The 23,525-nt window shown below is 38.7% G+C and overlaps 1 protein-coding gene across 22 annotated transcripts in view; it reads right to left on the reverse strand.

Annotated features, from left to right (window-relative positions):
• SUCO (SUN domain containing ossification factor) overlaps positions 1-22,871 on the reverse strand; it is an 84,948-nt gene extending 62,077 nt beyond the window's left edge. For 11 of the 22 annotated variants that reach the window (XR_014053418.1, XR_014053417.1, XM_081489429.1 and 8 more), the window contains exons 1-2: positions 22,519-22,871; positions 677-785 (exon numbers count right to left, since the gene is read on the reverse strand). Coding sequence is in view for 6 of the 22 variants with exons in the window: in XM_081489429.1 (XP_081345555.1) it covers positions 677-785; positions 22,519-22,580 (171 nt within the window). In the remaining 16 variants the exon portion in view is untranslated. Of the gene's footprint in view, positions 1-661; positions 786-22,095; positions 22,328-22,518 lie in introns of those variants that run through there. The other 11 variants (XR_014053420.1, XR_014053419.1, XM_081489443.1 and 8 more) reach the window with 3 other exon arrangements.
• Positions 22,872-23,525: the final 654 nt, after the last annotated feature.

Here is a 23,525-nt window from a genome sequence, read left to right on the forward strand (position 1 = left end):
CATTGATTTTCGGGGGGGATGCTGCTGCTGCTGCTGCTGCTAAGTCGCTTCAGTTGTGTCCGACTCTGTGCGACCCCACAGACGGAAGCCCACCAGGCTCCCCCGTCCCTGGGATTCTCCAGGTAAGAAAACTGGAGTGGGTTGCCATTTCCTTCTCCAACGCATGGATGAGGGGGAGCCAAATCTAGCTGAAGTCAATAATCATCTTTTATCATTTAAAATGATAAAATAATAAACTATTTAGAGACCATCAGATTTTTTAGACTCTGCCTATTCACTCTACCCAATTATATGAAACAAAGTACATAACCATTAATTTCAGATTCTCCCTATAATTCTCATTTCTAATAGTTTTTAATTTATAAGACTCAGGTTTCTTTAGAAACACTTTAAGTAGTTAAAGTATTAAAAAGAGAGTCCTAGGTTTTAGTTCTCTGAACAGGCACTATTTTTCTCCTTAGGACTACAACATTCCAAATACAAGCAATAAGAATAAATAAATAAATATTTAGGTTAATTTCAGAATTACCTAAGTAACTCCTCAGAGTACAGCAAAGAAAATTACAAATCTCCATCAAAAATAAGTCATAGTATTTTTGAAATATTTTTATTCCAAATGTTTTGAGAAGACAGAGAGCTAATACACAAATTACAACTTCACCTTTATTTAAGGTACCTTTTTCTGGGATTGTACATCTTCATTTTCTAGTGCACAATTGTCATCTTGAGAGTAATACGATGAAGCTGAAGAACTCTCTTTACAACACACGTGCCAACTGGGAAGCCTGTAAAACATCCACCGTCACCATCAAAAAAAAGAAAGTAATGTTGTTAAATCAACATATTCCATACCATGAACTAGAATTTGAGGCAATAGACAAACAGATGGTTCTTATCCTAATGTTCTTGACAATTTGACAATTTAATGATGAAGACAAATGTACATAAGACAAAGGGTTTTTATTTAATACCCTAAGAAAAATATAAACAGTGTTATCAGCACTCCAAGTAAGGCACCATGAATCTCACAAAGGTAAAAGAGGAAATACTTCACAATAAGAGTATCTGACAATTATCACAGGAGGAACAGAGAAAGTTGACAAACAGCTAACCTCCTCAAAAGCACCAGATGCCACTGATATTCTAAATTCTACCAAATATTTAAGAACAGATAATGCTAAAGCTGACTGTATAGAGCTTCTCCATCTTTGGCTGCAAAGAATATAATCAATCTGATTTTGGTGTCGACCATCTGGTGACGTCCATGTGTAGAGTCTTCTCTTGTGTTGTTGGAAGAGGGTGTTTACTATGACTAGTGTGTTCTCTTGGCAGAACTCTATTAGCCTTTGCCCTGCTTCCTTCTGTATTCCAAGGCCAAATTTGCCTGTTACTCCAGGTGTTTCTTGACTTCCTACTTTTGCATTCCAATCCCCTATAATGAAAAGGACACCTTTTTTGGGTGTTAGTTCTAGAAGGTCTTGTAGGTCTTCATAGAACTATTCAACTTCAGCTTCTTCAGCGTTACTGGTCGGGGTAACTGGTCGGGGTTACTGGTCAATAGCCTCAGATATGCAGATGACACCACCCTTATGGCAGAAAGTGAAGAAGAACTAAAGAGCCTCTTGATGAAAGTGAAAGAGGAGAGTGAAGAAGTTGGCTTAAAGCTCAACATTCAGAAAACTAAGATCATGGCATCTGGTCCCATCACTTCATTGCAGATAGATGGGGAAACAGTGGAAACAGTGGCTGACTTTATTTTTCTGGGCTCCAAGATCACTGCAGATGGTGATTGCAGCAATGAAATTAAAAGACACTTACTCCTTGGAAGGAAAGTTATGACCAACCTAGACAGCATATTAAAAAGCAGAGACATTACTTTGCCAACAAAAGTCAGTCTAGTCAAGGCTATGGTTTTTCCAGTGGTCATGTATGGATGTGAGAGTTGGACTATAAAGAAAGCTGAGCACCGAAGAATTGATGCTTTTGAACTGTGGTGTTGGAGAAGACTCTTGAGAGTCCCTTGGACTGCAAGGAGATCCAACCAGTCCATCCTAAAGGAGATCAGTCCTGGATGTTCATTGGAAGGACTGATGTTGAAGCTGAAACTCCAATACTTTGGCCACCTGATGTGGAGAGGTGACTCATTGGAAAAGACCCTGATGCTGGGAAAGATTGAGGGCAGGAGGAGAAGGGGACCACAGAGGATGAGATGGCTGGATGGCATCACTGACTCGATGGACATGGGTTTGGGTGGACTCAGGGAGTTGGGGATGGACAGGGAGGCCTGGCACGCTGCGGTTCACGTGCTTGCAAAGAGTCGGACACAATTGAGCGACTGAACTGAACTGAAATGAATGCTAAAGCTACCTAAACTATTTCAAAGTATAGAAGTAAATAATACGTATGAAATCAGACACAAAAGTTCTAAAGAAAAGAAAAAAATCTCCATTAACATACCAAGGATGTAACACACCACTGTTATTTATGGTCAAGTAGAGTTTAGCTCTGATATTCCACAATGGTTTAAAATATATTTACTTTGCTATGCAAAAATATCAAGGAAAAATAATCTCAAGATTATCATCACCAAAGGACATTTGATAAATTTATACAGCCATCAAGATTTTGAAAGTCAATAAAATAGTAATAAGTAGATATTTAACATGGGGAATACATAAAACATGCATAACACATAAGCCTAAGAGTCACTATCATAATCAGTGAAGAAACCAAAATACCCCTATTTAGATCTGAAACAAGACAAGAATGTCCGTTATCACTAGTATTACATAATACGAGGACAAAGGCAGTATAAAAATGGGAAAGGATACAGTAGAATTATCATTAATTGCAGATGAGTTTTTACGGTTGGAAAACTAAAAAGTAACTGTTAAAAGAAGGCATGGGTATAAAATAATATTCCTAGGTATAAAATTAAGAAAGAAATCAACAGATACTCTACTCATCACCACCAGTTGTAAGAGTTAACAAAAGAAAAGTCCCCATTTATAATAGAAACAATAAAATACCAAATATAAACTTAGCAAGAAATGTTCTACACAAATACACATACGTGTTCTATGTTCTTAATAGTAAAAATATTTGAAATTGATATTATTGAAGTTGAAAAAAAAGCCAATTTTATACAATTCAAGGTTATATGGAAGATTTGTAAACCACACACTGAAGCTGCAAAAAAGAAAGCTTTAAAAAAATGAAGACAAACTGACTCTAAAGTTTACATAAACAGAATAGTCAAGAAGATTTTAATGTGGGAAATCAGACATCTAAGAAACCACAATAATTACAACAATATAGTAGTGAGATGAAAGAGCAAAAGGGAATTCCCAGGGTGACTGCAAAGAGAATTCCGTGGATGACAGCTGTACGTACACAAAGAGGGCAATTGAAACTAAATTGGAGGTCATCAGAAGCTCAGGAAGAGTCTTCTTTTGGAGGATGGAATTAACAGCACAACTTAGGGGAGTCTCTGAAAATCTCAAGAACAGATCTACATAACTAGCAGATAATTTGTAACTAAAGAGAAAAATAAGAACACAAGTCAAATATTAGCCCCACGAAAATGGAAAAGTAGAACAGAAAAAGGAAAAGTAACCATGTTTTACTACATGGCTCAGTTGTATCATTTATAGTCATGAATACTGATCTAATCCAAATTATGACTGAACTACATTACCAGGAGAATCTGATCATTTACAGTAACATACCTAAAACTGACATTAATATTTTAGAGACAAAGAAGTAAACAAAATTCATCAGCTAAAAGATCAAAGTGGTTTCCTTGAAAAAGAAAAGGAAAGAGGGATGAAGGACTGACTTCTTAGCAAAGGCAAATAAACAAAAATCCTTGTAGAACTATCTTTTTGTTATGAATACATCATTTTGATAAAAATTAAAATCAAATAAAAGAGCAAAGTACATAATAACATATACATGTAGTATGCTACTATGTGTGCACATGTGTACTAAAGGCACCTGTACGTGCATAAATTTCTCTGAAAGAATTAAAAACCAAAGGGAAAAAAAGCACCACCTTGGTTGCCTCCAGGGTGGAAAACTGAGTGACTGAATAGATGGATATCTTTCACTCTATAATACCCTAAGCCTTTTGAATTTTGAAGCCATTAGAATATATTAGTCAAATTTTCATACAGATATATCATTATGTATTAAATATTTCCTTATTGACAGACTTTTGCATTGTTTCTCACATGGGTGTTTGTAGTTGTATTTATCAGTGTATATATACACATATTTGGGACAGCAAAGTTTCAGATATTCAAAACTATGGGTGTTAGAATTTTGCTGATTATGCCCACTTATTTTCTTTATTCTTTTTTATACTTTCTAAATTTCTACTACAAATAGAATCTGTAATTCGGCATGTGTATATGTATATATAAATCCCAATATTCACAGTTAGTGTGAAGACAGCCAAAAGACATTAAATCTCATGAGACTTATTTTTACTATCACATAATCAAATTCCATTATCCGAAGTTAGGAGCTTTTTGGGTGACATTAGCATTGGAATCTGCAGTCCATGAGGTCGCAACTAGTCAGACACAACTTGGCAACTGAACAACAACAGGAAGATGAATCAGTGGACTCAGTAGACTGTCCTCCCCAATATGAGTGGGCATCATCTAATCCTTTAAGGGACTGATCAGAAGAATTTGTCCTTTTATCCCCTGCCTCACTATCTGAGCTGTGGCTCAGAGTCTCATGTTCTCTACCCCTTTTACTGGGATTATATCTTCTGCTTCACTGGTTAATAGGCGTTCAGACTTGATCTGAATTATACCACTGGCTTTCCTCAGTCTCCAGCTTTAAGACAGTAGAACTTCTCAGCTTTCATAATCGTGTGACCCAACATCTCATTTTACATATAAAGTGGGTTTTATTTCTCTGAAGAACCCTAGTACACCTGACATTAGTATGTAATACATTATTAGCTTATCTACTCTATTGATAAAGCTACCCTATAGCTTTATCAATAGTATCACTGTTTACCTCTAATATATCAGTCCCTATATAAAGACAGATGCTAATTAAAGACAGACCTATAAAGATATCCTTAATTTTGTGTATAAGAAAAAAAGCCTAAAATAGATAAAAATGATCACCAGCTAAGAACTGTCAAAAAATTTTAAATCACCAAAGTAAAATGAAATACCACAAACCCACACCAACTACATTGAAGAAGAATGAATCTCTATAATGCAGTCTTTACTGTCAACAAGTTCTCCCAGGTGAATTAGATATGCATGCCCCATCATTAAGAATCCGTGGGTCACATTAAAATAGCTGAGGGCACTTTGCTGCACGACTAAATGGATCTGATTCCATACTACTGAAGCAACTTTCAAAAACTGTACTGTGAAAACCCCAAGCCTGATGAAATTACTTTCAAAACTTTTAAGAAATTCAGCACCAAAAATCACATCAAGCAAGATAAATGGCAGTCTGTGAGCCACTGACACTCTTCCCTCAGACTCTATTCAGTTCAGTTCAGTTCAGTTCAGTTCAGTCGCTCAGTCGTGTCTGACTCTTTGCGACCCCAAGAATCACAGCACGCCAGGCCTCCCTGTCCATCACTAACTCCTGGAGTTTACCCAAACTCATGTCCATGGAGTTGGTGATGCCATCCAGCCATCTCATCCTCTGTCATCCCCTTCTCCTCCTGTCCCCAATCCTTCCCAGCAGACTCTATTACTATTGATTAAATTGATTGTGAGCCAAGTATATCCTCTTACACTTAAACTCTCTGAGAATCAATTTCATATTCCCAACTACTTTAGCCCCTCCCTACATAGCCAAAACCTACAAACATTAGGTGTTTAATAAATACTTACTAATGAGGGTTCTTAGGGGAACTGTTTTGTAGCACACAGCAGAAACAAAATTCAATCACTTTTCATTCCTCTTCCCATCAGCCCCATCTCCTGCCTCGATCACTACCACTACCTCCCCAACTCAGATACCCATCCACCACCCCCTCACACAAACACACAAACTCAAAAAATAGAATCTGGAAAATAAGAGGACATTTGTTTCTTGTTGGGACCTCCCCCTCCCCGCACCACCCCTCTGCCCCCCGCAATGTGGCATGGATTCACCATTCATATGGAAAGGTATTAACTTTCAGAGTAGATGTAATTAAAAGTCTTGTAAAATTTGCATTTGAGTGTCATTTAGGATACAAACAGCTAACCACCTTCTAAAGCCTGTAAACTAAATTATAAAGCAGATTATTAAAGAAGAAAATACAGGGCACATTACAAAATATTAGAGCAGAAGACTACAGGTCAAAACTGGTAGGATGCAGGTAAAACAGCAGCAGGAAAACTATCCTTCTAAGCATATCTGGAGACGAATTACAAAAGAGCTACTCTTTCAACTCAAGAAGATAAAAGAACAGTTTAAATCTAAGGAAAAAAGGACGACTCTTAAGGACAGAAATCACTGAAATAAAAACCAAACCAAAAGATTAAAACCAAAAGTTGGTTCTTCAAGGAAAATATTAAAAAGACAAACCTCTGGAAAAACTGGTAAAGGAGAGTTGGTGATGTGAATTAACAAAATATGTTCTAAAAGCATGAAATAACCATAGGCAAGACATATTTTTTAAAATTATAAAATATTAACAGCTATATATACTAATATATTTGAAAACTCAGAAGACATGGATGTTTCTAGAAAAATAACAAAATTGGGACAAAGTATACAAAAACTGGAATTCACTGACTATAATCTAAAAATTTTGAGTGGATTAATCAACACCTTATCTAGAGAAAAGGAAATCCCAATCTTTTTTCCCCCTACTTTTTATTTGGAAATAATTTCAAGCTTTCAGAAGAAATGCCAACATAGTACAAAGAACAACTGCAAACCCTCTCTACCTATTGTGACCCATTTGTCCCATCATTTGCCATTCTCACAGCAAGTTCATGGCCCTCTCTCTTTCCCCACTCCATGTAATCTATCTCGAAGTATCTCTGTACATGTTTCTTCAGAATAAGGATCTTTTCTTACACAACCACACTGCAATTAACAACCTGAGTAAATGTTACATTGACACAATAATCTATGTCCCCAGTAGTGTCCTTTCAGCATCCCCCCTCTTCCCCTCAACCCCAAGCACAGAATCAAGTCTAAGACCATGTCCTGTGTCTTCAGCCTCCTTTAACCTGGAACAGTTCTTGGCCTTTATCTTATGTCGTACTGACACTTTTGAAGGACATAATCCTTTTATTTTTAAATACCACGGTCCTTTTTTGAGGTGTGTCTTATGTTTCATCATGACCAGATTCAGGTTATATATTCCTGGCTGGAATCCTTCATAAGCAATGTGTCTTTCTCAGGGTACTAGCTCCAGAAGCATAGGATATCCATCTGTTTCAGTACTTGCAATTCCCCTTTTAGGTACTTCTTAAGAGAAATGAAAACTATGTGTACAAAAATGTCTCTAGTAGCTTTCACTCCTAATAGCCAAAACCTGGAAGCTGTCCAGATGCTCAACAACAGGAGAATATAAATAAACTGTAATATATTCATACAACGTATTATACTAGTTCTCACAATAAAAAGGAATGAATTACTAATGAATGAAATAAGACAGATAAATCTTGGAAACATTACACTGAGTGAAATAAGTCAGACACAAGAATAAATACTGTATTAATTCTATTTAAATAGGTTTCCAGAAGTAGCAAAACTAATCCATGGTGAGAGAAATCAAATCGCCAGTTGCTTCAGGGAATTCTGTAGAATGCGACATAAGAAAACATTCTGGAGTGATAGAAATGCTCTGCATCTTGATGGGTGTGAGTTACACAGATGTATGCATTTGTCAAAACTATACAGTTGACAACATGTGCACTTAGCTGTATGTAAATTATTGCAATTTAAAAAATAAGCAAAAAAGTCAATATTTTCCTCCCTAGCAATAACAAGATCGAAAATAAACCATTAGCAATAACATTTTTTTAATAATTTAGAAATTAACCTTAAAAACTACACAACCATTTATAGAGGAAAAAAGGTTAACTCTAATAATGACCATAAAATGAAGAGACAACTGAAGATCTAGTATGTTCATGGGTGGAGTGCTGTTGACAGCAAAGTAAAGACAGCAATTCTCCCCGAACTAATTTAGCACTCCAATATAATTCTTATCAAAATACCTGAAGGATTCTTACCATATAGCACAGGGAACTCTACTCAATACTGTGTAATAATCTATGTGGGAAAAGAAAACAACAAAGAATAGATACATGAGTTATGTATAACTAAATCACTCTGCTGTACGCCTGCAACTGACTCAACACTGTAAATTTACTATATACTCCAATATAAACTAAAAAAAAAATTTTTAAGAAAATCCTAGAGAAAAAAACCTGAAAGATGTTCTAAATATGGAAAAACTTATCTAAGAATAACTATATTAACAAAAAAAGCAAAGGCAAGTGGTTCACCTTGACAGATAATTAAGATTTATCACAAAACCACTCTAATTAGTCTATAGTACTAGGATAGCAAAAGATAAGCAAATGGAACATAATACTCCCAAATGCATTTGTTGGTATGAAGTCTCTCTTTAGAAGCAGCATACATGCAAAGGGCTCAATAAATACTCAGTGAATAAATGACATCAGCCCTTCCTGAGGCATCTGCCACACTACTCAGAATTCACATAATGGTGATTCCAGTAACTAGAACAAGTTAGCGTTTTTTTTTTTTTTTTAAGTGTTAGGTAGAAGGAAATAGGAAAAAGAATGAGATTAATAGCATTATACCATTTATGCAAATTTTAAAACATATAAACAAAACATTATTTTTGGAAGAAATCAGAAATCTAAGTAAATACATGAAGATTAACTGGAAAAACACATCAAATATACTCCAGGGTAAATGCCCAACATGGAGGAGATAGAAGCGAAAATGAAGATAGAATATAAAAGAGTAATGATGTAAAGTGGAGGGAAAAGGGGGGACCTATAAAGAATGTAGCATAAACTGAGTATGACCAATCCGATCTTAAGTATTTGATGTCTCTAGAAGAGAACACAGTCTTTCTTTAATGTGTCAAGCTGTTTACATAAAATATTAATTTAACTTTTACCCATAAAGAAACTTAACCTCAGAAGTTAATTGGTCCAAAGTCACTCAACCAATCTAGATCTGTCTCTCCAAAGCCTATCATCTTTCTGTACTGCTACATTTCCCATGTCATATTCTCTAGTCAACGGATAAATGAAAAGAAAGGTGAGAAAATAACATTAATCCATTCTCTTAAGAATTGATCATGTTATTAAGGCTAGTTACTGCAGGTACAAATATAAGATCACAAAGGAGGGGCAATGTTTACCTCTTGATTTAGATAACAGCCCCAAAAGACAAAGTTTTGTAGTGAGTGGCTAGGGCATGGACTTCAGAGTCAAAACTTGTTGTTCAGTCACTAAGGCCTGTCTAACTCTTTGTGACTCCATGGACTGCAGCACTCCAGGCTTCCCTGTCCTTTACTATTTCCCAGAGTTTGTTCAAATTCATGTCCATTGAAATGGTGATGCTATCTAACCATCTTATCCTCTGCCACCCGCTTCATCTTTTCCTTCAATCTTTCCCAGCATCATGGTCTTTTCCAAAGAGTCAGTTCTTCGCATCAGGTAGTCAAAGTACTGGAGCTTTAGCAACAGTCCTTCCAATGCATACTCAGGGTTGATTTCCTTTAGGATTCACCAGCTTGATCTCCTTGCAGTCCTGGGGACTGCAAGAGTCTTCTCTAGCACAATAATTCAAAAGCATCGATTCTTTGGTGCTCAGCCTTCTTTATAAACCAACTCTTACATCCTGGGTTCCCCCTTTTATTATGTGCATTCTCTTGGACAAACTAATTACAAAAGCCTTAAGTCTCAACATAAACACTGTAAAACAGGAAAATGAAATAATGTATGTGCAATGCTTCAGTTCAGCTGCTCAGTTGTGTCCGACTCTTTGCGACCCCATGGACGGCAGCACGCCAGGAATCCCTGTCCATCACCAACTCCCAGAGCTTGCTCAAACTCATGTCTATTGAGTCAGTGATGCCATCCAATCATCTCATCCTCTGTCGTCCCCTTCTCCTCCTCCCTTCAATCTTTCCCAGCATCAGGGTCTTTTCTAATGAATCAGTTCTTCCCATCAGGTGGCCAAAGTCCTAATGGAGCTTCAGCATCAGTCCTTCCGATGAATATTCAGCACTGATTTCCTTTAGGATTGTCTGGTTTGATCTTGCAGTCCAAGGGACTCTCAAGAGTCTTCTCCACACCACAGTTCAAAAGCATCAATTCTTCGGCACTCAGCTTTCTTTACAGTCCAACTCTCACATCCATACATGACTACTGGAAAAACCATAGTGGCTCAGACGTTAAAGCGTCTGCTTCCAATGCGGGAGACCCGGGTTCAATCCCTGGGTTGGAAAGAACCCCTGGAGAAGGAAATGGCAACCCACTCCAGTATTCTTGCCTGGAGAATCCGATGGACGGAGGAGCCTGGTAGGCTACAGTCCATGGGGTCGCAAAGAGTCGGACACGACTGAGCGACTTCACTTTCACTTTGACTAGATGGACCTTTGTTGGCAAAGTAATGTCTCTGCTTTTTAATATGCTGTCTAGGTTGGTTATAGCTTTTCTTCCAAGAAGCAAGCATCTTTTAATTTCATGGCTACAGTCACCATTTGCAGTGATTTTTGGAGCCCGAGAAAATAAAGTCTGTTACTGTTTCCATTGTTTCCCTATCTATTTGCCATGAAGTGATGGGACTGGATGCCATGATCTTCATTTTTTGAATGTTGAGTTTATGCCAGCTTTTTCACTTTCCTCTTTCATTTTCATCAAGAGACTCTTTAGTTCCTCTTTGCTTTCTGCCATTAAGTGGTGTCATCTACATATCTGAGGTTATTGATATTTTTCCTGGCAATCTTGATTCCAGCTTGCGCTTCATCCAGCCCAGAATTTCACATGATGTATTCTGCATATAAGTTAAATAAGCAGGGTGACAATATACAGCCCTTGACGTATACTCCTTTCCCAATTTGGAACCAGTCCATTGTTCCATGTCCGGTTTTAACTGTTGCTTCTTGACCTCCATACAGATTTCTCAGGAGACAGTTAAGTGGGTCTGGTATTTCTACCTCTTGAAGAATTTTCCACAGTTTCTCATGATCCACAGTAAAAGGCTTTAGTGTAGTCAATGAAGCAGAAGTAGATGTTTTTCTGGAACTCTCTTGCTTTTTCTATGATCCAGCGGATGTTGGCAATTTGATCTCTTGTTCCTCTGCCTTTTCTAAATCCAGCTTGAACATCTGAAAGTTCTCAGTTCACGTACTGTTGAAGCCTGGCTTTGAGAATTTTGAGCATTACTTTGCTAGCATGTGAGATGAGTGCAACTGTTCAGTAGTTTGAACATTCTTAGGTATTGTCTTTGTGATTGGAATGAAAACTGACCTTTTTCAATGCTGTGGCCACTTCTCAGTTTTCCAGATTTGCTGGCATATCGAGTGCAGCACTTTCACAGAATCATCTTTTAGGATTTGAAATAGCTCAGCTGGAATTCCATCACCTCCACTAGCTTTGTTCGTAGTGATGGTTCCCAAGGCTCACTTGACTTCGCACTCCAGGATGTCTGCCTCTAGGTGAGTGATAACACCATCGTGGTTTTCTGGGTCATGAAGATCTTTTTTTTACAGTTCTTGCCACCTCTTCTTAATATCTTCTGTTTCTGTTAGCTCCATACCGTTTCTGTCCTTTATTGAGCCCATCTTTGCATGAAATGTTCCCTTGGTATCTCTAATTTTCTTGAAGAGATCTCTAGTCTTTCCCATTCTATTGTTTTCCTCTATTTCTTTGCACTGATCACTGAGGAAGGCTTTCTTATCTCTCCTTGCTATTCGTTGGAACTCTGCATTCAGATGGGTATATCTTTCCTTTTCCCCTTTGCCTTTCGCTTCTCTTTTCTCAGCTATTTGTAAGACCTCCTCAGACAACCATTTTGCCTTTCTGCATTTCTTTTTCTTGGGGATGGTTTTGATCACTGCCTCCTGTACAATGTCACGAACCTCCACCCATAGTTCTTCAGGCACTCTGTCTATCAGACCTTATCCCCTGAATCTATTTGTGCAATGCTTAGTCTGGCATAGAATATGCATTCAAATGTCAGCAGTTGCTATCAGCTGCTGTCCTTCTCATCGTCTTTCACTTACCAAATTCCAAAGTAGTGAAAACAGTTGTTCCTAGGTATCTTGGTTCTAGGACCCTCTTTAGATGCCAAAATCCACGGATGCTCAAGTCCATTGCAGGAGGCCTTCAGCATCTTTGGATTCAATCAACCTCAGGTGGAAACGGGTTGGATAATTTGAAGCAAATCAACCTCAGATGGAAATGGGTTGGACAATTTGAAGCATACAGGAGGTTACTCCAACCTCTTGCATTCCTTCTGGCTGCCAAACAAATGTGTACGAACTCACACCTACCACTCTTCAAATATTTTCTATTTCCACTCACAAAAGTTTATCAATCACCTCTCTCTCTTGAAAACAGGTCCTTTTCTCAATTTTCAAGCTTCTCAGGCTATCTGACACTTTTGTATTTCTGACCTCATTAAACTTCTTTCCCTATTTTCTTCCTTCTCTTCAGAGCCTTAGTTTGCTTGTCACTTTCTTTGTTTTAAGTATCTGCAGCAACTCCATGTTCAGTTAAAAGGTTTTGTTTCCTAAATGATCCCCTCTACAAGAACAGCTCCAGCCAAAGTGTCATCTTTACTGAAGTCTGCATTTAAGTCCCTATATGACGTCTCCCTTGTACCTTCCTTTGTGGTTCAGCTGGTAAAGAATCCACCTGCACTGCAGGAGACCTGAGTTCAATCCTTGGGTTGGGAAGATCCCCTGGAGAAGGTAAAGGCTACCCACTCCAGTATTCTGGCCTGGAGAATTCCATGGACTGTATCGTCCATGGGCCCGCAAAGAGTCAGAAACGACTAAGCGACTTTCACTCATACAACGTCTCCACTAGGATATTCTACTCACCTCAACTAAAAACTCCTTCTCTTTTAAAACTCTTTGCAACTCTTCTAATTCTTTTTTAACACCTTCAATTCCTCTAGTTGCTCAAGTTAAAAGAAAAAAGTTCACTCCTCTCTTTGAACTTTATTTCAGATTCATAATTTTAGACCCTAGAATTTATTTTCTCAACCATAGTCGGCTCCAAGAAAACAGCTACTTTGTCTGTTTTGTCCACCAGAATCCTGCATAGAACACAGCAAACAGAAGCCTCAGTAAACATCTTTTGACACTGAGATAGATGACAGAAAGGCAGGGTCGAAGGCCAAGAGCTGGTCAGAGGCAAACCAAAACTCAGTTCCTTTGAATCATAGCCCAATGCTGTTTCTGTTGTCCTGCATTGCCAACCTGCCATCCTATCACCAAACCTGATCACTGACTTGCTCAAAACCTCTGTTCAACACACCCTTTTCATTTCTACTGCCAAGTTAAGTCCTTGTTATGACAAACTTCACCATTCCAATTGCTTTTCATTTAGTATTCATCCCTCCAGCCGTTCTTCTCTGAGAAATATCTAGTACAATGATGTCAAAATAATAGTCTCCAAACACCACTTCTCTTGCTGGATCTTTGCTGCCTAACTCCTTGGTTTAACTTGCAAAACCCATCACAATCTCCAGAAAACATCTGTCCCTCCACATCCACATGTTCTAAATCCGTTTATACAGAGGGCAAAGTGACTATGCCACTTTACAAAGCAGACTTAAACATCGAGGTGGGGTCCTGGAAGCAATCCCCCACAAATACCAAGGAATGACTTTATTTCCTACTCAGGCTTGTCTGCTTACTATCATTTCCACCCATATCAAGTACACTGTCTCCTTTACCCATAAGTCTTTCTCATTTCTCCTGACAATTAAGTACTATCTGCCCACTGCAGGCAGGCAAGCAGGAGCATACACACACACAACCTAGGGAAAGGCCACTAATAGCACCAGTATATCTTCTTTCAGTTTGTGAAGCGCCTGTATTCCACAGAAGCAAAGTTTTATGAACCACAGACGTCATTTCTCTTAAAACCAAGTCTTACCTGACAACTCTTGTCCAGTTTTTCTCTTCAAGCTCCTATAACCAACTCAGCTTTTTGTACTGTTCACTAATGCTCAAATCAGTGATTTTAGAATGTTAAAAGTGCAAAAGAAAAATCTCAGAATTCATTTAATTTAGTAGTAACTACTGGAACACACAAAAGAATACTCCAAACTTATCAAATCTCCCAAGGTAAGTGGCTTAGGCATTTTTTTCTTAAAGCTTCATGAATGAGGAATGCCAATATTCATTCCTCATTGAGTCAATCCAGTCAACCTCATTTTTTAGATAAGAAAACTGACAAAAGGTAGAGAAACTTGCCTACGGCCACCTATCAGCCTACAGGTAGCACAGGGTAGTGGTTAAGAGCACAGGCTCAGATTCAAAGGCTACTTAAATTCCAGCCCATTGCTTACTGATAATTTTGGCAAGTTGGTTAACTTTTCTGTGCCTTTCTTAATCTCTTTAAAATGTGGCGACTATCTCAAAAAGAGTTTAATAAAGTCAAAATGAGTTAGTGTATATAAAGCACTTAGAACAAAGATAAGTACCCCAAAAGGTTCACTGCAAATACAGGAAAGAACGGATTACAATCAAGCTCTAACTTGGTTTCATGCCCTTTTCATTACACCAATACCTTTGTATATTCTGACATCAACTTGTATACTCCTCAGGGCAGAGCTCAAGTCTCCTGCTTCTTCAGCAACCACCACCACAACCAATATATTGTTGGCAACCAAATAATATTTTGAACAAACGTATGGATTCCTATTTCTGAACTCTGATACCTCAGCCTAGGATCCAACTTCTGCCAAAGTATCCAGACTGAGTGAATAATAAGAACTTACCTAACAGGGCTTACTAAGAGCAAAGCACTGTTTTAAGCACTTTACACATTTTCTCCTGTTACTGATTTCAAATACTCCATAATAAGAAATACAAAATAAACTTAATACTTACGGGCTATGTCAATGCTACAAAACATTTTCTAACAAAGTGTTACTTTTATGAAAAATATAAAATAATTTTTAACTGAGTCATTACAAAAACAAAGTCCTAAAACTAAAATCAAATTTTCTTTCAAAAAACTCAGCATTTATGAAACAAATGTATACCAAAGGACTGACATACTGCAAATACTCAAAAGCCATTTTCATTCCCTTGAGACATGTACAATTTTATTTTCTGAAACTACTTAAAATACAGCCTTGAAAACAAAACAGGTGAACAGACACCTGGCACTGAAGTACAATCTGCAACACGTACAGGTTTCCAACAAAGAGTATTTAGTTTCTCACAAACGTATTCCAAATATATAAATGTTTCTACACAAAGATGACTTGAGAGAATAATAAAGCACTTAAATTTCTAGTAAACTTATCTCTTTCCTTTCACTAAAAAGCACTAGACTATTAGGTATACATGTAAATTCATTTCTCTATTCAGATTGTTGAGAAAAGTGAAAGAATACTTAAAGAGTTCATGAACAGCTGAAAAATGAAAAGGTAAGTTTGGTGCTGACATCTTTTGTTTTTTTCAATGTCTGCCAAGACATTTTTTACTGTCTACTACTTCCATCTATTACAATACATCCTCAAATGTTTAATAATCTAAAGAGGCTATTATGATATACATCCAGTTCTTCAAAAAATAATTCCAAAGGATATTATAAGTAAATTATTTACCATTTTTTACTGAAGACACATGTTCAGCTTTTACACAAAGACATCGTACACCTTCTTTCACAGATTTTTTCCTATTTAGGCAATCTGGTTTCATCTCATTTGTCTGAAGGGATCTGACACTGTTTTTAACAACCCAAGACCTCTTTTAAGTACCAGATATTTGCTATGGAATGTATATACCAGACTAAAAATAAACTTTCTTCCCAAACTTTTTCACATAAAGTTCCATAAGAAAGTATTTAATTTTTTCTACTGAGATATAATTGACATATAACATTATATTGGTTTCAGGTGTACAATATGATTCAATATTAGTATTTATTGCTATACGATCACCACAAAAGTTTAGCTGACATCCACCATCACTAGTACAAATGCTTTTTCTTGTGATGAGAATTCTTAAGATCTACCCTCTTAGCAACTTTCAAACATACAATATACTATCATTATGTACACTCACCATGCTGAACATTACATTCTCAGAACAAGACAGACTTTTTTTTAAAGTCATCAAATGATTTGGAGAAGAAGGGCTATTTTATTATTTTACTTATTTTGAATATTATTTGATTCAGAAAAGAAGCAGATTTACAGTCTTTAAAAAGTTACAGAAACAAAACATAGGGAAAAAAATCTCCAGATCAAAGATAGAGTTGGGATTTTTCAAGGAAAATTTTTTCCCCCAAGGAAATTTCTAATCATTATCTTTAAAAGGAAAAAAAAAATACTGCTTATAAAAATATAAGCACAAAAAAATCAAGTTTCTTATTTTTCTGCTCACTTATGCATATTAACAAATGAGCAAGAAACTAGCAAAACTGTCAGAGAAAAAGCAAAATAAAAGTACAGAGACAAAATTACAAATCAAGAAATAAACCTCTTAAATCAATGAAAACTAGGTGACAGACCCTCAGAAAAATTACTATTAATACTAAGGCCGAAAAGGCCAGCAAAACAGACTACCCTGAATTAGGTTATCTATCAACTCTCCCCTAGCGTGCTGCCACTTCACCATTCTCAAGCCATTTTATGGATGAGAACTGAAGCTCACAGAGGTAACTTGTCCAAGGACACACAGCTAGAGATAAACCATATCTATTATAGAATACAAAGTCTTCCCTTCGAGTTCCTAAAGATCTTTTAAACTATTTTTGAACTATTTTTGGTAACTATCTGTCAAATGTATGAGAATCGTTTAAATGTCAGGCTCCTCTCTCATTAGCTCTAAATATGAGCTCCTCAAAGATGATCCTTTTCGGTGCAAAAAGAAAAAAATAGATTTTTTTAGTCTTAAATAAATTAAACCACTCTGGTGGGAGATGCTGATAATGGAAGAAGTTATACATGTGGTGGGGGCAGAGATCAAGTATAAAGGTAATTTCTGTACCTTCTGCTCAATCTTGCTATGAACCTAAAAATGCTCCAAAAAAAAATTAACTTTTAATTTATTTAGCTTTACCAAGATTAATATAAGGATTCACACTTCATCTAAAGGTCAGTCAGTCATAACAGCAGAGACTATACAGTCTGAAAGTCAAGGAAAGAATGAAAGTTCCACAAACAGTAAACCATAAAATAAACTTTACTTCCAGCAAATTGTGATGCAATGTCATTTACATGTGCCCAATGAAGCAGATTTAGGGGTTAAATTATTTAGTTTTAACTAAACTGATTCTCACAACATGGAAAAGTGGCTCTGAAAAAAAATTCCCACAAAGATAATAATAAGGCAAGCATAAGCCAACAACAAAATCACAGGGCTAAGTACAAGCTATCTACATTATGATGTAAAATAATCTAGTCAGTCAATTACACACCTCTCACCAAATTATTACTTTTTAAATAAGAACAAAAAGATCTGTTAACAAAGTATTAGATTATTTTCTTTCTCACCTTTCTTGATCACCTAATTTGTGTCACTTATTACATACACTGCTATTAGTATATAAATATACTAATACCATATTTGCACATGTATAAACCTTATAAACAATTAAGTACATAATAAAGCTACATACACAATGTTTTTCTGATGAGTTCAGTTCAGTCGCTCAGTCGTGTCCAACTCTTTGCAACCCCATGAATCGCAGCACGCCAGGCCTCCCTGTCCATCACCAACTCCCTGAGTCCACCCAAACCCATGTCCATTGAGTCGGTGATGCCATCCAACCATCTCATCCTCTGTCGTCCCCTTCTCCTCTTGCCCTCAATCCTTCCCAGCATCAGGGTCTTTTCAAATGAGTCAGCTCTTTGCATTAGGTGGCCAAAGTATTGGAGTTTCAGCTTCAACATCAGTCCTTCCAATGAACACCCAGGACTGACCTCCTTTAGGATGGGTTGGTTGGATCTCCTTGCAGTCAAAGGGACTCTCAAGAGTCTTCTCCAACACCACAGTTCAAAAGCATCAATTCTTCGGCGCTCAGCTTTCTTTATAGTCCAACTCTCACATCCATACATGACCACTGGAAAAACCATAGCCTTGACTAGACGGACCTTTAATGACAAAATAATGTCCCTGCTTTTTAATATGCTGTCTAGGTTGGTCATAACTTTCCTTCCAAGGAGTAAGCGTCCTTTAATTTCTGATGAGGGGAGGACACAAAAAAAATCTGAATATCTACCACTTAAGGCAAGTGTTTTTTTTCCTTTTTAGAATGGTGATCAACAGAATGCAAGCAGCCCCAAGAAGCTGAAGTCAAGAAGTAGATTCTTCCCCTTAGAGTCTCAAGAAGGAACCAGGCATGCTGACACCTTGACTTCAGCCCAGTTAAGACTTATTTTGGACTTTTGGCCCCCAAAACTGACAATAAATGTATGTTGTTTTAAGTCACTAAATTTTTGGTAACTTGTTACAGCAGCAATAGGAAACTAACACAGAGGATTCCTGGGACTTGGGGCTTTTACTGCTAAAACCAGGAGTTGGTCACCCTATTTTCAGGTTTTCAATGCCAATAACAACATCTGGTACATAATGAGCATGCAAAAAAACCTTTGTTGAATGAGTGAAATATATAGATAATGGTGAAATGGTGAAATATATAGATAATGTACCCTTACTATGTTACAAAGATCTACCATATATATTCTCTCTCGTATTACCATCTTAACAACCCTGTGGGCTGTAAATGAATTAGTTTTCCCACTTTTAGGGTATAAGAAATAAGATTCGAAGATACCACAAAACATGTCCAAGGATGCAGATCTACTAAATGATGGAGCCATAACTACAATATAGGCTTTCTGGCCCACAGTCAAAGGATTACAGCAGTCAGGATCCTATGAATCAGGCAGCCTAGGTTCAAATCCAAGCTCCAGAACTTAATAGCTGCTTTGCCTTAGCCAAGTTACTTCTCTACTTCCTCAACTATAAAATGTAAAATTAATTTATCAATAATACACATAGGGTTGTTGTGAAGATTAAAGGTGCTGAAGAATAAAGGTGCTAAAATGTGCTAAGTACACACCACAGGCTTGACAAAGAGGTAGCTGACAATAAATAATAGCTATCATAATTATTCTTGCTGTTAGCTATAGTACATTTACGCCTAAAATACTCTGTGCTACTTGATAATCACATAAAAGTATGAAAAAAGGAAAAAAACAGCAACCAGAATGAATAATAAAGATTGGATGGGTCTTCTGTGAAAGTAATCTAAGGTTAGGACTCCAGGCTGGAAAGACAAAAGGAGAGGGGAGACATAATCAAGATCTGTAAATATGTGACAATATAAATAAGGTGGTTACAAAATGCAGTGATATTGGTAGGATGAGGAGGCTGGAAATTTAGAAACTAGAGTGTTGTAGTATAAACATATAGCACTCAAAATTCTAAAAAATGATACAACTTAAAAAAGAAATGAATCACAAAATCTTGGAACATTTTATGAATGACAAAGTCAAAAATGCTGCTGCTGCTGCTGCTAAGTCGCTTCAGTCGTGTCCAACTCTGTGCGACCCCATAGACGGCAGCCCACCAGGCTCCGCCGTCCCTGGGATTCTCCAGGCAAGAATACTGGAGTGGGTTGCCATTTCCTTCTCCAGTGCATGAAAGGGAAAAGTGAAAGTGAAGTTGCTCAGTCGTATCCGACTCTTAGCGACCCCATGGGCTGTAGCCTACTAGGCTCCTCCGTCCATGGGATTTTCCAGGCAAGAGTACTGGAGTGGGGTGCCATTGCCTTCTCCGAGACAAAAATGACTCTTTTGCAAAACCTGCTAAACTCTACAGTGGCATTAGGCTAAGGGAGAATGGAGATGTTGAGAAATGACCTAACAGACCAGACTGTAGCAAGGGCCAGATCGTCAGGTGAGTCAGTGACTTAATTTCATTATTCCAATTTCCCAAGGAAGAAAAGTCTCTTTGCCAATCACACCATACACCACTCCCCTTCCTGATCTCATCATGGCCCTTCCAAAAAATTCTCAAGCCTTAATATTCTACTTTAATGCCTTCCCACCATTTCAGTAAAGAGCAATTAAAATCTCTATGATTTTGGCAGTGCAAACAAATCTCAAAACAAACTAACCCAATTGTTTCTTAAACAAAAGCTTCTTATTCTTAAATTTTGCATTACTTAAACCCTCAACATCCATTTTTCATTGTGAAAATCAACAAACTTTACAGAACTTTATGACTATTATTTTCAATAGGCCAACTGATTTCTTTTCCCCTAAGAGGTCATGGCATCATCGACTCAATGGACACGAGTTTGAGCAAATTCCAGGAGACAGTGAAGGACAGAAGCCTGATGTGCTGGCAGTCCACAGGGTTGCAAAGAATCGAACACGACTGCGAGACTGAACAACAAGTCATGAGCTCATCACTATTTCTAATGAATCAAGTTGAGAAACCATATTGAGATTAGCTTAAGCAAAAGACAGCCAGAAATTAAACAAAGTAATAGAAGCACAGTTAATTTAAATCCACAAATGATTTTTAAAACTACACTGAAATGCTTGATTTCACTGCCACCAACCAATTAATTTTTTTTCAGTTCCATTTAAGGGCAGAAACTTGCAACTGGTAGATAAGTTAGTCCTGAAGACCACTGTATAGTTAGTATAAACAACACTACTGTATGATAATTATCAACTTGCTGAGACTAGATCTTAATTATTCCCACCACAAGAAGGAATGGCTATGAAATATGATAGAGGTGCTTAACTACTGCTATAATGGTAATCATATTACAATATGTAAATGTATCAAATCAATATGTTCTACAACTGAAATTACACAATGTTGTATGTCAGGTATATTTCAACTTAAAAAAAAAATCAGAGATCCTGGTGTGTTTTAAATGTGAATGAAAAGTGTAACCTCTTTGCCCTAAACCATTTCAGAAAGTAATGAAGAATAATAACATGGTCTAAAGATGGGTAAGATCAGGAAGAAAGAGAAAAGATACATAACCTACAACTAAACAGCCAACAGAAAGAAGTGGTTATGAATACAAGGTTTCCCTCTCTCATGTACAAATTTGAATTTAAAATGAGGTGAGTGTACTCACTTCCTACAAACACTTTTTGTATCCAACATGATGCTGGTAAGTATTAAGGTGAGGTAACACTGTTCTTACTAAAGGGTTGAGAGTAAATGTCAAAAAGGCCAAATTTCTTGTTCTCTAAAACGTCTATCAACCTACCAATCAAAATTCTTCAGCCAGGCAAGTGTTCCCTTTTCTTCTTATTTATCTATTATTTTCTGGTACAACTTCAGTGTCTTTGGAATCCGTTAGGCACCCCACATTAATGAAAAAAATTGTTGGTGTTTTGCAGAAATAAGCTAAACAAGAAACTTAGTTTACCTAGATTTTAATGTAACAGCAAATCACTTTGACTGAAGAAGCATCTGTTCAATCAACAAACATCACACAGCTCTGAAGAAATCCCCTCGAAGTACAGAAGGGATTTTTCAAGTGCAATGGTAACGATCCTTTGACTGATAAGCTTTCTCTGCTCCTCCCAAAAACCCAGATGTGCCAGGGATTAACAGAAACTCCATACATAAACTTATAGACAAAGCACTCTTCCCGCCTTCAACATGCAGGGCTTATCCTTCCATTACTAAGGGACATTATCCATGGCACACTATCAGAAACTCCCGTGCACACTACACCTAAGACACACTCCACTGAACAGCTTCTTATCATCTACCCCTTGAAAAAGTGCTTCCTAACGCCCCCCAGAACGGCAACCCCAAGAGTATCCGAGGCAAAGACCAGAAGAGAAAAGGGCCAGGAGAACTACTGTTTGTACATTACTCACCTTCACAAGTCACGTTTTTAAAATCGCCTGTCGGGAACACGCCACATTCGACACGCTTTCTGCCCTTCGCACACCATGAAAACAAGTGGCTGGTACTAAGCCCGAACAACTTAGCCAGTCTCTATCTGAACACTACCCAAACACCCCTCCATCACCAAGGGCCAGGGTAACTGGGTACAAAGGCACCCGGGCGCTTCCTCTGCCACTTAAGACTCTGTAAATTCCAAAATGCACCATGAAAACCTCCATACAGAGTGCTGCCAGGCCAGTCCGCCGGGAAGTCACGGAATAATGTGTTTGTTGCTTCATAGGTGCCTCGGAGACCCGCATCCCAAAAGCCAGGATAATTTGGGGGTGTGACCTGGGCCGCTCCCTGCCCCGTCTCCCCTCACGGGAAACTCCCGTGTGGTCGCGGCTACTCACCAGACCAGGGAACACAGAGAGAGGCAGGAGACCAGGGCCAAGGCCCGCCGGTACTTCTTCATCTTCTCCTCCTTCTTCCCCCTGCCAGAAGGCGGCACATCCTCCCTGCAGCTGCCACTGCCGAGGCCAAGATGGAGGAGCCGGAGCAGGAGAGTGAGGATGGGACCGAGAGTCCGAAGGGCTGCGGCGCTGGAGGACCGGCTCCCGAGCGGCTCGCGCGCTGGCTGCCCTCTCCTAGGCGCCCACAGGGGCGCCGACGGGGGCGCTTCACAGGACGACTCCGGGGACTGCCGCTGCTGCCGCGGCCGCCGGCTCGTCCGCGCCCGCCTTCTCCAGCCGCCACCGCCACTGCCGCCCCATATCCCCCCCGCCCGCCCCGGCTCTCGCTCCGTGCTGCCGGCGACCAACGGCCGCTGCGCACTCGCCTCTCAACAGCCAATCGCCAGCGGAGCCGCGACACCTCACACACCGCTGAGCTGGAAGGAGACGCGTCACCCACGTCCCGCGGCGCTCGCACCCCCACCAGCCTCCGCGCGGGCCACGCCCCCTCCGACGTTTCTGGCTGCTGAGGCCGAGGGAGGAGGACACAAAGCGGGAGAGCCGAGGTGGCCACCGCCCCGCCCACTTCAAGTCCCGCCCACTTCAGGAAGTCCTAGAGCAGCCTCGTGACCCTCAGCCTCCTTCCTACGCTGGTCCGCCCTCTTGCTCGGGGAGCGCGGAGTTCGAGCAAAGGCCCTTGGGAGTTGTAGTTTTCTCTCCAGAACCCTCATTTCCCTGTCCCTGTCCCTCTTAGTATCACTAAGAGGTCTGTGGTTTCGCTTCTCACCGCAAGACTGACCAGCTTTGGAAGCATTACATGCAGTTTTCCTTTTTTGACCGCAGTTTGTGGAAAGGCCTAGAATGACGGTGGGGGGGTGGGGAAGCCATACTAATAAAATTTAAAAGGCGTTTTCCCTGTGTCAGTGGGCCGGGCCCATCGAACTATATGCTAATTGGCTGGCGGGAAG

The sequence above is a fragment of the Giraffa tippelskirchi genome, chromosome 5, assembly GCF_054371585.1.
Source record: "Giraffa tippelskirchi isolate mGirTip1 chromosome 5, T2T-mGirTip1v1.2.pri, whole genome shotgun sequence".
Classification (NCBI taxonomy): Eukaryota; Metazoa; Chordata; class Mammalia; order Artiodactyla; family Giraffidae; genus Giraffa; species Giraffa tippelskirchi.